At 39.2% G+C, this 14,784-nt stretch overlaps 2 protein-coding genes across 2 annotated transcripts; one reads left to right on the top strand and one right to left on the bottom strand.

Annotated features, from left to right (window-relative positions):
• The first annotated feature begins 2,113 nt into the window (after positions 1–2,113).
• On the top strand, positions 2,114–7,655 carry LOC119649748 (brachyurin-like). The gene is made up of 4 exons (XM_038052037.1): positions 2,114–2,424; positions 6,685–6,860; positions 7,066–7,164; positions 7,222–7,655. The coding sequence occupies exons 1-4, from the start codon at positions 2,147–2,149 to the stop codon at positions 7,533–7,535; spliced, it is 867 nt and encodes a 288-aa protein (XP_037907965.1). The 5' UTR covers positions 2,114–2,146; the 3' UTR covers positions 7,536–7,655.
• Positions 7,656–11,043: 3,388 nt separating this feature from the next.
• On the bottom strand, positions 11,044–12,591 carry LOC119649123 (chitin deacetylase 8-like). The gene is made up of 3 exons (XM_038051128.1): positions 11,783–12,591; positions 11,466–11,646; positions 11,044–11,333 (listed from the first exon to the last, which is right to left on the bottom strand). The coding sequence occupies exons 1-3, from the start codon at positions 12,535–12,537 to the stop codon at positions 11,112–11,114; spliced, it is 1,158 nt and encodes a 385-aa protein (XP_037907056.1). The 5' UTR covers positions 12,538–12,591; the 3' UTR covers positions 11,044–11,111.
• Positions 12,592–14,784: the final 2,193 nt, after the last annotated feature.

The raw sequence follows: 14,784 nt of genomic DNA on the forward strand, positions 1-14,784 counted from the left end.
AGCGACGGCTTTGACCTAGTATAACTTTGTTAGTAATAATGCGATTTTCACCAGCAGGCAGGCAGGCAGGCAGATTCATGCTCTATGCTATAGCCTACATTGGTGGAAAATTTAGTGATTCTAGGGGCAACTTAAGGGGGGTTTTTCTGTCAATTACTAAAAATTATAGTAATGCACTATTATTAACTTTGTTTGAACAGTTATCGCTATGAAGGGTATTTCGGAGCCTAGGCGCCATATACTGGCAGCGCCCTGATTTTTTTCAGATTTTTCAGTTGGGGGAATGAGATGATGAGAATGAGATAAATGAGGATGATCGTTTTCAACTCCCCGCACTCCCCACCTTTTCAACAAATGTCGAAACTGAGACTGGCTTTGAAAAGTACTAACCGAGGCCTTTCGTTTGAGACCGCACATGACTATATTTGGTGAAAAAAAATTTACACCCCCCTTTCATTCGACGTAAAACTATGTAATTCGCTATATGCGCGAGCGTTCACAGTTCCCACCTTCTCACCAAATTTGGTGCCAATCGCTGCAAACATCTCCGAGAAAAATGCGTGTGACGGACAGACACACAGACGGACAGACGAACACAGCCTAAAATATGTGTAAGTTTCCTATACATATATACGTGTGTTTCGTCCCGAGAAACTAAGCCTGCTATACAAAAAACTAAAAACAGCTAAAAATGTGAAAATAAATTGTTCACATACGGCCTTCATTTACTAACATATATGCGCATACTATACCTCAGATGATTCAGTACAATGTGACATTGATGTACATATATCGCAATACATATATGTAGAACGTGTCCTACGTATGATTTCTTGCGGGGAATAAATTCACACGGAATTGGAAACTTTTGTTCGAATTTAATTATATAATAATTAATACAATAATAATAATTATTATATCCAATTAAATTGAATTTCGTATATCTTGAATGAACTTAAGGTGGTATTTTTAATAAATTTCTAAAATATTGTAATATGCCATTATTAGGTTTGCTTGAACAGGTAATGGAGTGGAATGTACTTTGAGGGCTAGATTTTATCTAGCTTCGTCTTCATGGTCATTTTCGGTTGGATAGGTTCTGAGAATGAGACTTGTTAAACTTTATGCTAACTATATCTCGGATTCTATCTCTCTTACTTCTCATCTGATAAGAAAAATGCTGCTAGTTTTGAAAATTACGAATTGAGCTCTATCAGCCCGTGACCATATTCTAATATAAAAGAAAAAATTACATCTCTTCTTTCATTGTATGGGGAGCCAACATAAAATCATTTCGCTCCCTGCATGTAAAGAGACTCATACATAGAATATACGTTCTCGCCAAATTTCGTGACAGTTGGTTCAATCATTTCGGAGTAAATTGGTTGTGATGTTCAGGCAGATAGAGAGACAGACAGACATTGAATCAAAACTAATCAGGTTTTGTTTCGCACGAAACTTTAAAAGTTTGAGTTCCTGCGAAGCATATTACTACATATTTTCATAGTTTCTCCGTTGATCTATATAAATAAGAAAATAAATATAATAATTAAGATTGAGGAAAAATTTCTTTTGTGTTCGATTGACAAATGGTTGTTTTATGAAATTGTAAATCAAATGATTAGGTGTTTCGAAAATATTTGTATCTTTCGGTGTAATTTTATAAATTTGCTCCTTAAGTTAAGCCTGTGTATAATGAGAGAACTTTATTATAAAATATTTAAGGAAAACATTAAGTTCCTCTTTGGAGCTGACTGACTGAGCCTACCACTTTTCTTTTTACCAAGCACTATCGTCTTCAAATATTGAAATCATCGTCATCAAAAAAATTGTTGCATCAGAAACATCAAAAAATCACGCAAGTTTTTGACATCGATCGGTTTACGTTGTTGGCGCTTAAAAAACTTGAAAACAATGCTATCTTCCGCAGAATTTCCAAAGACGGTCTCTCAAGTTAATGGTATCCATTTATTCCTGCACATGTTATGATTTATGACCTGATGGCATTCACACCATAATCTATTTAATGCCTGTAAATCTTTTGCGATAATTACACGTTATCAATTATCTAAATCAATCTCAAGTACATATAAAAGGCGCAAGACCCAATTGTTAATTTTAGTTTATTGTTGGTAGTAGATTTAAAATGAAGTTCGGTTTTTCAGCTGTAGTACTTCTAGCAAGTTTTGCCCTAGTTTTTGGCTTTGAGGAGCCAGAATGGGATAAAATCAACTTTGGAGAGGACTTTCTGCCACAAGGATTCGAGCACAAGGAAAGTCGTATCATTGGTGGTCAAGCAGCCAGTCCTGGACAATTCCCCTATCAAGCTGGATTACGTATGAACAAAACTACTTCAGGAAGTTGGTGTGGAGGTGTTTTAGTCTCGGAAAGTTATGTTTTGACAGCTGCTCATTGCGCCAGCAAGTAAGATACTTTTCCATATTCCTAAAAATTTATTAATATTTCAGATTAATGGCATACGGCCGTCGAGTTATGATATTCGCGTATTGGATTCTGTGTTTCATTCCGAGAACATAAAAATATAAGACCAAGACCTCGTAGTACCCTTCATATACAATAATGCATATGTTAATGAAAGCATAAGTTTTCTGGGATATATGATATCCGAATATTATTATAGTGCACCAAGAAGAATTTTGTTTAAGTTGAACTTCAGTTACTTCCTTACGTTTCTTCCGCGAAAGGCTTCCCAACAATTTTTTTTTTCAGTTTCCACATTAAGAACTCAAGATTTTTTTTAAATTCGTGGAACTAACCATGAAAAGTATTCTATACCAATTCTTCATTAACAATATCCAATTTACACAAAATCTAAAAACTACATAGATTAGCCCCCTAGGTCCTCATGGAACTTCATATAGTAGGAAGCACTGATTCGCCGGCAATGTTTTTCGTTGAGCTTGTTAAAGCAACTCGGTATTTGGGATACTTCTTCATACCTAGAAATGCGCTTCATAGGTTTGGGGGATAAAAGTTTGCACCCTACTTGCAGTTTAAACCTTTGGCCAAATAGTCAAATACTTACCACGGAAAGACAGTTGTAATTTATTCGTTTCAAGGCAGACTCTCCTATATCAGTCGTCAACCATTATGCATTTAAAGGTTTACAATGCGTATATCCATCCTATATAATAGACGGGAGTGTTTCATACTTAAGTGGCTTCAGAAATCATGTCGTCAGCATATTTCGTTAACAATACAAAATTTCATAAAGAAACTCTTTGCTCAACAAAACTATCCATATTAAAATGCGACGAAAGGTGAAAAGTTGACTTATGTAAACAAAAGTTAGGCAGACACTAATGATGCATTGGCGCTAAAATGTTGACATGTATGTCAGTTTAGGTAGTACCAATTTAAAAAAAAGTTGGAAAACCGGAAGCTTGACGCTGAGTGCATGACAGTTCCGTGTGTACATAGTTAAAAATTCCATTGCACTCTATTGTTTAGAAAGCGATTTACATAAATAATTTGATGGAAAGCACTGTATTGATAAGAGACAACCTCATATGCTTCACGTTCGGAGTTCAATATTATTAGCAAATGCGAAAAAGTTAACCTACAACAGATACAAATAAGTCGGAATACCGAAGCTGGTGCTTCGGGCATTAAGGCTTTGTGTTCACATTTTCCCATCAATACACGACTAAAAACCCAAAATATACCTTCATATTTTTTTCAAACTGCAATATATACGTACATATTGCAGTCGTAGGTATTATGCTCACACGAAACAAACAAACATTGCCTATTATCGAATAATAGATTGGTACCCACATCGTTAATGGCGTAACAACCGCTATCCGGTCTAGGTCTGCCTTAATTAGGAACTCCAGACATCCCGGTGTTGCACCGAGGAGGTCCACCAATTCGATATCTCTAAAAGCTGTCTGGCGTCTTGATCTACCTCAACGTTCCATCTCAGGCAGGGTCTGCCTCGTCTTCTTTTTCTGCCATAGATATTGCCCTCATAGACTTTCTGGGCTGGATCATCCGAATCCATATGGATTAAGTGACCCGCCACCGCAACCTGTTGAACCGGATTTTATCTACAGCAAGACGATCATGGTATGGCTCATAGATTTCGTCTTTATGTAGGCTACGGAGAAGGTCAACACGTTTATCGGGTAGGACGGTCAACTGAAACTTGTCTGTGTCAGCTGACAAATATATAACGGGATGCCATAGAAACAAAAGAAATAGCTCTATATGAGTTTCGGAATCGATATGATATCGAAAAACATTCGAAAACACATCGCATGTGGAGTATGGTAGTGGGCGAACTTGGAACTTGGAATACAGATCCAGGGTTACGCTGGCGATATTGTTCTAATCGTTAGAGGCAAATTTGAAGGTACCCTATGAGGCAGAATTGAGAGAGATTAAGGGTTACTAGTGCCAAATGCAGGACGGTGGGGCTGCGTATCAGTCCACCCAAAACCATTATAGTATCATGCGAGCCTTAAGATTACATGGTATGGAGGTGAAAAAAGGAGCAGGGGTCAAATATTTGGGAATTACGCTAGACCAAAAATTATTCTGGAAGGTGCATGTCGGAACACTTGTTGGAAAGATACGTGGGTTCTGATGACTTGCAGGTCCAAAGCAGGGGAAAAGTGAGGTTGCACTCCAAAGACACTGCAATAATAGGGCCAATGATTACCTATGGGGCGGTAATCTGGGCAAAAAGAACGAAACTCAGCACACAAACCAGGGAGTTACACGAACTCCAAAGGCTGGCTTGTGTCTAAATGGGGCAATGAGGACATGCCCAACGGAACCCGTGGAGATCCTTCTGGGATTATCCCATCTCCATCTGCACATACAGATACAGGCAAAGGAAGCAACCTTCAGGTTGGCCTGGAGTATCAGTGAGGCGGGGAGCTGCCTAAATCGAAGGAATGTTGATATTCTCCCTAAGGGGTATACCGAATTAGTAATACCCAGGGATAACATGACAGCGAGGTTTCATTTCGATAAGAACTTTGAAATACGTTGAAATAACAAGGCAAACTGGGAGAGCGTGGCTGTGGCAAACGGCTGGCTGTGACAAACGACTGGCCAAGAAAGGAGCAAGGCCGCCTTTACAGGTGCCGGAATTCTTCTGTGAAATGGGAAACGGGTTCATGGCTATGATATTAAGAAATGATGAGGAACTCCTGGGGGAACTATACCGGGTGAGTCTACCAGGAATGGAGCAGTCGAGGGAGCTTATTGGAGGATACGAAACCAAGCACACAAAGGACTATTTAAACCTCACCAAGAAAAAATTCCGAATCATAGACAGAATTCTCACTAGTCACTGCCGATTAAACTATCACCTAGAGAAACTTGGGATATCTTCGGACAATGCCTGCAAATTCTGTGTAGAGTGTGTCGAAACTTCTATACACGATCTGGGACAGTATCCGGCACGTGCAAAATAGGTTCGGGCACTTGGGAAAATAATTAATACCAGATGCAAAGTTAAAGTATTTGGAAGTAGGGAATATATTAACATTTCTAACAGTTATAGATTTGCTTAATATACTACAGCTTATAGGTACACTATCGCTAATAAAAGGGCACAGTAGTTCTTTAAGGACGCAATGCAAGTTCCCTTGGCAAAGTAATAATGTATATTCTGTCTGTAGGTCACATCGCATCCATACTTTTACTCCACGATTAATGGCTTTCGTAAGGATATATTGCGTCATCTTTAGGACTTTGCCATATATTCTTCGGGACTTTGAAAGGTCTCTCATCTTGGCAGCTGCTATTTTGCTTTTAAACACTTTGCTAGTACCGAAATATTGTAATTCCTGGAAGCATCGCTGCATTTCCCAACGTTTTTAGAGCTTTGCGACGAACAATTTTTAATAATTAAAATACTCATAGATGGATGTTTCTTCGAATAGTTTTTCAAGGGTGGCAAGTACTGCATAACTAATATATTGAATTTTTTGTTAAGGATGCAGAGAGTCCTGAGTCCGCATACACTTGATGACTGCTTTCGGTTACGCTGCTCCCAGGGCAGAGGTGAGGTAGCTTCTGATGAGTTCTCTGCCCTGGACAAAACAGTAAGTTAACTTTTTAAGGTTTTGTGTGAAGCAAAACCTTATTAAAATCGGTTTACTGTCTGTCTGCCTGTCCGTCACAGGTATTTTTCTCGGAGACGGTTGTAGTGATCCATACCAAGTTTGGTGGAAAGGTGGGAAGTCTGAACGCTCACAGTGATTTAAATAATTCTGCATGCAAAACGGGGTGTACATTTTTTTTTTCAAATGAAAGTTCTGGGTTAGAACTTTTCGAAGCCGGTCTTAGTTTTGACATTTATTGGAAAGGTTGGGGGTGAGGGCGTCGAAATTGGTCATTTCTTTAACAGATCCATTCTCAGAAACTACTCAACCGAAAAATCTGAAAAAAAAATCAAAATGCTGCCACTATATGGTACCTAGGGTTCGAAATACCCTCCGCATCGATATCTGTTCAAATAAGGTTAATAATAGTAAGTAGTATATTACTACAATTTTTGCTGAACCCCCTTAGGTTCATTCTAGCTCTAAAATTAAAATAATTTGGGCGTATCTGGTCAAATTATTTCAAATTGTTTTAGTTCAAAAATTTCTATTTTTAAAAATATCTTTTGCAATATTTATTTATGATTTAATTTCTCTCATACAGCGCTCTCTACATAGATGTGTACTTGGGTGCTCAAGATATTAGGAATTTAACTGAACCAGGACGTCTGAATATTCGAGTTCCTGCTGCGAATATTGTCGTTCACAGTGGCTACAATCCAAATACTATTTCAAATGACATTGCTATTCTTCGTTTGCCAGAACCTGTGAATGTTACGGGTAAGTTTAGTGCCAGGATCAAGAGAAGGAGATGAGACTCCCTCTTGAAAAAGACACTTTTCTTCAAATTATTACTCAGAAATAGTTATTCAGCGTATGCCCAAAAATCAGAGTTCATCTTTTAGTTCTTATCTTATCTTATCTCTAACATGAACATCAAATATTCGATATTTTTGATATTTGATTTATTATTTAATTTGTTCAGACACTATCAAGCCAATCAATCTGCCTACATACGACGACGCTGCTAAGAACTTTGATGGAACGACAGTCGTAATTTCAGGATGGGGAAAGAACGCTAATGGTAAATAATTCCATTGAAGTTTTCATAAGATAAACTAATCTTGGTTTCTTTGTTAAGATGCTGAAACTATTACTGATCAACTTCAATTCACCGGAGTTGCTGTGCAACCTCAAAGTGTTTGCCAGTATTTCTTCAATAGCGCTAAGACATCAAACATATGCACAGAGACAATTTACGATCGAGGTACATGCAACGGCGATTCAGGAGGCCCAGTGGCTTGGAATAGCTCTAATGGGCCTGTGTTGTTGGGATTAACATCTTTTGGAAGTTCTAGAGGGTGTGTAGCTTGTTGGCCATCCGTCTTCGTGCGGGTTTCATACTACCTTGATTGGATTGCTGCCCATAGTAACATTAAAATTAAAGCTATGTAATAATTCATTGTTTTTAACAATAAGAATATTTATTTATTATTTCTGTACCGGCAAATATTTTGATGATGAATGTCCTATTTTGTGTATAAAACTTCAGAAGTAAAAGAAAAATACAGAAAATGGTTGCCTGTTTTTCTAACATTGTTGAATATTAGTCATAGATAGTTTCCGTCTTTTTATCTGTCGCTTTTATTACAAGTCAAAGTCAAGTATGCAACGAAAAGAAGTCTGTCGTGTAAGAATACTCAGTCTGAATTTTATCGTGAGATTATAGGTAATTCAATAAAATGTCATCATATTGTAGAATATGCTTTCACTTGTCTATTGAAAAATTATATTGCATGTGCATTACGCCCCAACGCAGCAGGCCGTACACCAGTAATGAGCCAGACACTTTCTTATCAATTGGTGTGCTTATAAATTAAATTAATACCGACCGAAAAAACTCCCTCTAACATCAGAAAATAAACTCCTTAGCCTAGACCCGCTTTAATCTATTTCATTGGTTATAATTTGCTGATATTTTTGGGCTATGGTTTGTGGAGTCCTGATCTTATCATGTTGTAAAAGGTCGACATCATTGTTGATTTAATCACTGACACCAAAAATTGTAATCAACATCTTCCTTCCAAAAAGCCAATGGTAATTTTGCTGCATGCTCGGACATTATTCGCATTTGGTCCAACAGTGCCAACATATTTTGACATTACACCGTTAGCATAAATAAGTCGGGAAACCGGAAGTTGGACGCTTCAGGTATGAAAGGTTGTGTGTATTTCTTTTATAAAGACATTTGAATGTGAATCTGTCCTATTAATACACGTAATATACACATATATTACGTGAGAATATCCATTTTCCGGTGATATTAACATTCAAAATCTAGAATTTCTAAAGAAGTGACAACTATTATAACTACTACAATTTCCACCAAACTTGGCAGGATCGAGCTCTATATTATAACCTACATTGCTGCAAAATTCCGTGGTACTAGAATGAACTTAAGCCAAATACTGAAAATTATAGTAATATACTATTATTAACTTTATTTGTGGGGATATCGGTATGGGAAGCATTTCGGAACCTAACCATCATATAGTGGCAGCCTCTTCGCTATTTTAAGATTTTTCGGTTGAGCAGTTTTTGAGAATGGCCCCGTTTAATAAATGGTCACTTTCGACCCCCCGAACTCCTCGCATTTCCAACAAATGTCAAAACTAAGCCCACCTTTCATTGGATACCTCACATAACTATATTTAGTGAAAAAAAAATGTACATCCCCCTGTTGCCTGTATTGGGACTAAAGAATTCCTTTTGGTTTTCTAATTTCGGATGAAGCGACCTTTAGAGGTGACTCCTTTCTCACTTGCCACTACCTTAATTCTCGATATGTTTTTATGAAAATTTTGCATAATATTTTGAAAATAAAGGTTAGTAATTTACACAAGTTAAAAAAGAACATTCATGAAAAAGATGCTCTAGAGTTTTTTTTAAATGTCTTTTTGTTGGATGTTACACCCTTCCCCAGTTAAATTATTCTACCAAGATCTGAAAAGTATGGTTCTAAATGTGGCGGGCATATCTAAAGCGCTTCACACCCTCTTACCTCTACCTTTTGCTCATATTATGAACAGCATCATACCGGGCATTCAACGCCCTATACATTGCTTTATGCAGATGATGTTTTCCTAGTGTCTGATAGCAAAAAATTATCTCAAGCAACTTGTTCAAAAATGGAATGATGGCCTCATGAAACACAGTCTCAGATTGAATTTGAATAAAATAGAAGTTTTTGCAGTCGATCCTCATGGAATAGCAACTATCACTGTCTGCGATAGTGACCTGCGATAGTGACCTGCTCAGAACGAAGCGATTTTAACATTTCGGGTCAATGCTGTCAGCCAATGGAGAACTGTTTTATGAAATTTCTTCTTAGTGCAACCAGGATGAAGTGGCGTTAAGGCACGACCCTATATACGCGACACTACATTCAACATAACTGCCACGTCGCGGCATGCCTATATAGCATCAACGCGGCAGGAAACTACACACAACTATATACATATTTTGACATTTTAACAGATGGATACAAACCAAAACTGATAAATCGTGGTAGTCTACTGAGTTTATGAAAATTACACGCGACATTGCAAAATATTCAATGTTAGGCAACTCGGCCACGTCGTATTGCTTGGCTGAATGTCGCGTCACACAGTGTCGCTCAAATGGGTATTGCTGCCTACAAAACCGCTAGAAGATATTTTGACAAGCAGTGCACTTTGTGGCCGCGATGTGTCGCGTAGCGTAGATGGGGTCATGCGTTTACACAACGAGTGTTCTTTGTGATCGATACATCAATGAAAGTCACAAATCTAAAATTCACCGCCGTGTTGGCCGAATGTAGTAGACAACGAACGGCGTCTTGCGGTAATAGAGACGGAGATATTACGTTAGACCACTGGCATAGTACCCCTTGATCACATCCAAAATGAAGATATCCGTGATCGATATGGTGTTCCATCAATGGAGAAAAAATTGCGAGAAAGGCGTCTTGGCTGGTATGGTCACGTAATTCGCGCTAACAGGATTCACTTGCCAGGATTAGTGGGATGGTTATTTGAAAGCCTCGTGACCGCATTCAGATCAGGCTTTTTATCATCATCATCAACGGCGTAACAACTGGTATCTGGTCTAGGCCTGCCTTAATAAGGAACTCCAGACATCCCGGTTTTGCGCCGAGGTTCACTGATTCGATATCCCTAAAAGCTGTCTGGCGTCCTGACCTAAGCCATCGCTCCATCTCAGGCAGGGTCTGCTTCGTCTTCCTTTTCTACCATAGATATTGCCTTTATAGACAGAGCAAAATGGCGCAACGGACCAAAATGAGTAGATCTTGCTTATGAATGGGACATAGGCTGAGGAAGATTTCTGTATTAAACAGAATGTCACTATAAGGATAACATTGAACTTTGGTCTGAAGGTACGACCTCATTTACATTACGCGGCGTGACGCGGCCACTAACTACACTGTCTGTCAAAATATCTTCATCTGGCCTTAAAGGCGACACTACGCGAAGCGACATTCACCTAAGCGACGCGACGCCCCCGAGTTGCCTGGCAGAGAATATTTTGCAGTGTCGTGGGTTATTTACATATAATGGAATCAGTTGACTACCACGATTTTCCAGTTTCGGTTTGTATCCACCTGCAAAAATGTCAAAATATGTAGTTTTTTACAGTTGGCTGCCGCGCTAGTGTAATATAAGCGTCGCGGCCCTTTTACTAAATATAGTGCCGCGTCGCGTAGCGTAAATGGGGTCGTACCTTAAAAGCCGTCTCCTTCCTTGCTGGAAAGCCCCGGAAAAGATGCAGCCGCATGAATCCAAAGGCATTTTGCAGCGCTTAAGTACATACATACATAACGTCGGAGGAGCTAACATTCCAAGTCCTAAATGGTAAGTAGCAAGTTTCCAATGATTGGCATACCTTATATTAAAAACAATTCTCATGGTCTTTAAAATTTATGTATTTCTTTCAAATATTTGTTATTTTCCATGAACGATTATATTTTCATAGCTATGTGGCCCTCCCTAGGGGGTTTCCAACCCAAGGATATACTGTTGGACAGTTTCCTGAGCAGACTGTCATGTATCTTTCATCTGAACCCTTCTGCAATTTACAAGTTTTTGGTGTACATGTTGATGAGCTTGCTTTTCTACAGTTAGACCACGTGCTGTTATTCATATTATTCAGGGGAACTGGATTTTTGACCCAATCTATAACAGTTGTTCCACCAACCTGAAACACGAACAATGCAATGCGATGGAATTTGTAGGTATTAAGTACCCATTATGATTACAGATATTCAAACAGAAATTATAGCTCTTAGTTCTTATACTGTTTATAAGGTTTGTAGTTCTATTAACTCACCAAATATACATCAGGTCGAGACTGAATGTAATTCACGAATTTGACGTAAGCAGGAAAATGAATTGGATCCACATTGAACCATGCTGCATGAATATACAAACCAAAAGGTGCCTTATTTGTTAGGTAAGTGCGATTGAAGTTGCCAATCATGAAGTCAGCTAAGGCGTCAACAGTTGTTGGTCTGAAATCGAAAACTTACTTGATAATTTGCGGCTTTTATTCAGTAGAGGAATCAAGTTTGTACCCAACAGAACGCTTTAGACCGTAAGTGGTATAATACAAACCAAGCCTTCCAGATTACATAGAAATGTACTTACAATTCAAGGCATGCATCAACCATAGCGCAAATCTGGTTCCTCCCATCGATCCACGAAAGCATTGGGATAACCCAAATACCCTTCCAGCTTTGCTGCGGACACGGTCCAATAACGCAATCCTGTGTTGATGCGTAGTCTAATGTGTAAGGCCACAAGCCTGGACTTGTATGACGGGTTGGCCAGGAGCAGTCATAGAGAAAATTGTCTTTCTGCAACATTTCAAAACTATTGTCTCCAGACATCTGCAAAAATGGTAGCCGAATTCCTTGCATAGCATCAACTGGTATCGAGGCGAAATTAGAGATTAAAGAGCGCTCTCCTGCAAACTCCTGACTTAAGCTGTTCACAGTGATATTCTTCCAATAGTCAGTGGAGACATTGTGCGTAATCGAGTGCAGAGCAATTTCATGTCCTTGTTTGTAGAGTGTGTTTACCATGGTGTAATCCGTGTACTCATGTGAAATGAAAAACGTCCCGGCCGCAGGACATCCATCACGATTCAAACGATTTTTGAATATTTGCTGATAATAATCGAAATTTCCTACGTTCACACCATCATCAAAGGTTAACAAAACGAATTGGGGAGTTTGAGAGTAATTTAGTCCTCCAGGGATATCTATCGACGAACAGCGACAAGATGGCGATTTACAAGCAGAGGAGTCACAGTAAGCTGCCCAGGATCGCGAACTCGGATTGGCGTAACTTAAGCTTAGAGTAAGCACCACAGTCACTATATTCGAAATACTGCGCAACATTTTGCTTAGAAAATTTCACGGATCAGACGATTCTAAAACAAGGAGCACCCCAATCTCTGCACTTAATTTATAGACAATTCAGCTTCGGTGGAAGTACTTCAAATTATCATTAAGTGATTGACGTGTTTAAGGGCACTCTGATTTGTTGGAATACACATAACGACGTGATGAAGTGCTGGGCGATTTTTAATATAATTTAATTTATTGATATGGTCGCTCCAATATAAGGTTTATCAATATTATTTGTAGAAGATAATGACTTACTTTTACCGGTACTTTGCTGAAAAGAAATGCCGGCGGAAGGTTTTATCTGAAGTGGAGCATATATATTGCAGGTATTTGTTCTTGGAAAAGTAAAAGTAACAATACTTGAATCCAAAATAGATAGCTCCAAACTGGGTTGATAAAGGAAGTGGGAAAAGTTACTTGAAATTGTCCGGAAACATTTAGGTGTCTCAAAGAGAGGGTAAAGCACCGCTTTTGTTCTATTAGCAGTTACTAAGGACTCTTGATGTCAGGGTCGATTCAAAGGTAATTCCTAAATATATTCCTAATGAATATATGGATGTATAATACTTGGCAATTAAATCTAAATTGGTATGATGCTAATTCGAATAACTAGTGGATAAAAAGGACAGCAATTTGAAATCTTTTCATCGTCGTTGCTATAGTTGACAATATCGTCCAAAGCGAAATTTTGGTTAGAACTCCCTTTTCTTTTTCTTTCTTTTTCGCCTTGCGTATTAAGTTGCTCATAGACGTGACTATATCTTATAATAATTCCTACTCTTTCAATACTGATCAGTTCAAACACTAATTCTAGACTCCAGAAATCTTTTTACAATGTATAGATTTTATAGAGACTGCAATAATGCTACTGCCGGTGTGCGGATATCACTTCTCCCGTTGGGGGATTCCTCCTTTTTGGGTCGTCAACTCAAAACAAGGTACTTGAATAACTTTGGAAGCTATAGACAATCATTCCTTAGTGCCTCTCATTTTTCTAGCAACAAATTCATAACCACTCTGTTTTATAGAAATCGACAACGTTAGAGACATAGCGATAGATAGGTAGATAGTGAAGCCAATTTAATGAGGTTTTGTTCTCCATCGAATCTTACAAGTGGCATTCAAATTAATAAATGCACTCTCGATCATTCTGTCGAGACCCTGCGTAGTGTGATCGGCTTAGCGGAAATTCACCCGAACTCTTCAAAATAATCGCAGCACAGCTCACCACGACTGGTAACTCTCGGCTGCGCAACTCGATTACTTATCCGTATCAGGACGAGAGCCACGAAGACGGTGTAGGAACCTGCCTCGTGACAGTCTGCAACCAGCCGCTGACCGCACCGGTCAATTTTAATTGAATTAATTAACCAAACTATCCATCCCTCCTCCTTTCACAACCGAACTTGGGGCCAGCTACGGCGGGGTATCATCATCAACGGCGTAACAACCGGTATCCGGTCTAGGCCTGCCTTAATAAGGAACTCCAAACATCCCGGTTTTGCGCCGAGGTCCACCAATTCGATATACCTAAAAGCTGTCTGGCGTCCTGATCTACGCCATCGCTCCATCTTAGGCAGGGTCTGCCTCGTCTTCTTTTTCTACCATAGATATTGCCCTTATAGACTTTCCGGGATGGATCATCCTCATCCATACGGATTAAGTGACCCAGCCATCGTAACTTACTGAGCCGGATTTTCTTCACACAGTGATGGTATCGCTCATAGATTTCGTCGTTATGTAGGCTACTGAATCGTCCATCTTCATGTAGGGGGCCGAAAATTCTTCGGAGGATTCTTCTCTCGAACGCCGGCGAGAGTTCTTCTTGCTAAGAACCCAAGTTTCCGAGGAATATATGAGGACTGGCATGACAATTGTCATGCACAGTAAGAGCTTTGACCCTGTGGTGAGATGTTTCGAGAGGAATAGTTGTGGTAAGCTGAAATAGCCTCTGTTGGCTGACAACCATCGTTAGCGGATTTCATCATCGTAGCTGTTATCGGTTGTGATTTTCGACCCTAGATAGGAGAAATGACCAACCGTCTCAAAGTTGTATTCTCCAATCTTCATTCTTCCCGTTTGAACAGTGCGGTTTGATGTTGTTGGTTGATTCGTCTTCGGTGCTGACGTTGCCACCCTATATTTTGTTTTGCCTTCATTGATGTGCAGCCCAAGATCTCGCACCGCCTGCTCGATCTGGATGAAGGCAGTTTGAACGTCTCGGGCGGTTCTTCCCAT

Source organism: Hermetia illucens, chromosome 2 (assembly GCF_905115235.1).
Source record: "Hermetia illucens chromosome 2, iHerIll2.2.curated.20191125, whole genome shotgun sequence".
NCBI classification, from domain to species: Eukaryota; Metazoa; Arthropoda; class Insecta; order Diptera; family Stratiomyidae; genus Hermetia; species Hermetia illucens.

Bases quoted from the DNA above. Each gene is read 5' to 3' on its own strand.
- LOC119649748 (XM_038052037.1), top strand. From the start codon at position 2,147: ATGAAGTTCGGTTTTTCAGCTGTAGTACTTCTAGCAAGTTTTGCCCTA. The intron at 2,425-6,684 runs GTAAGATACTTT...TCTCTCATACAG, and splicing joins GCTGCTCATTGCGCCAGCAA to CGCTCTCTACATAGATGTGT. The intron at 6,861-7,065 runs GTAAGTTTAGTG...TAATTTGTTCAG, and splicing joins AGAACCTGTGAATGTTACGG to ACACTATCAAGCCAATCAAT.
- LOC119649123 (XM_038051128.1), bottom strand. From the start codon at position 12,537: ATGTTGCGCAGTATTTCGAATATAGTGACTGTGGTGCTTACTCTAAGC. The intron at 11,647-11,782 runs GTAAGTACATTT...TTTCGATTTCAG, and splicing joins GTTGATGCATGCCTTGAATT to ACCAACAACTGTTGACGCCT. The intron at 11,334-11,465 runs GTGAGTTAATAG...TTCGTGTTTCAG, and splicing joins CTCGACCTGATGTATATTTG to GTTGGTGGAACAACTGTTAT.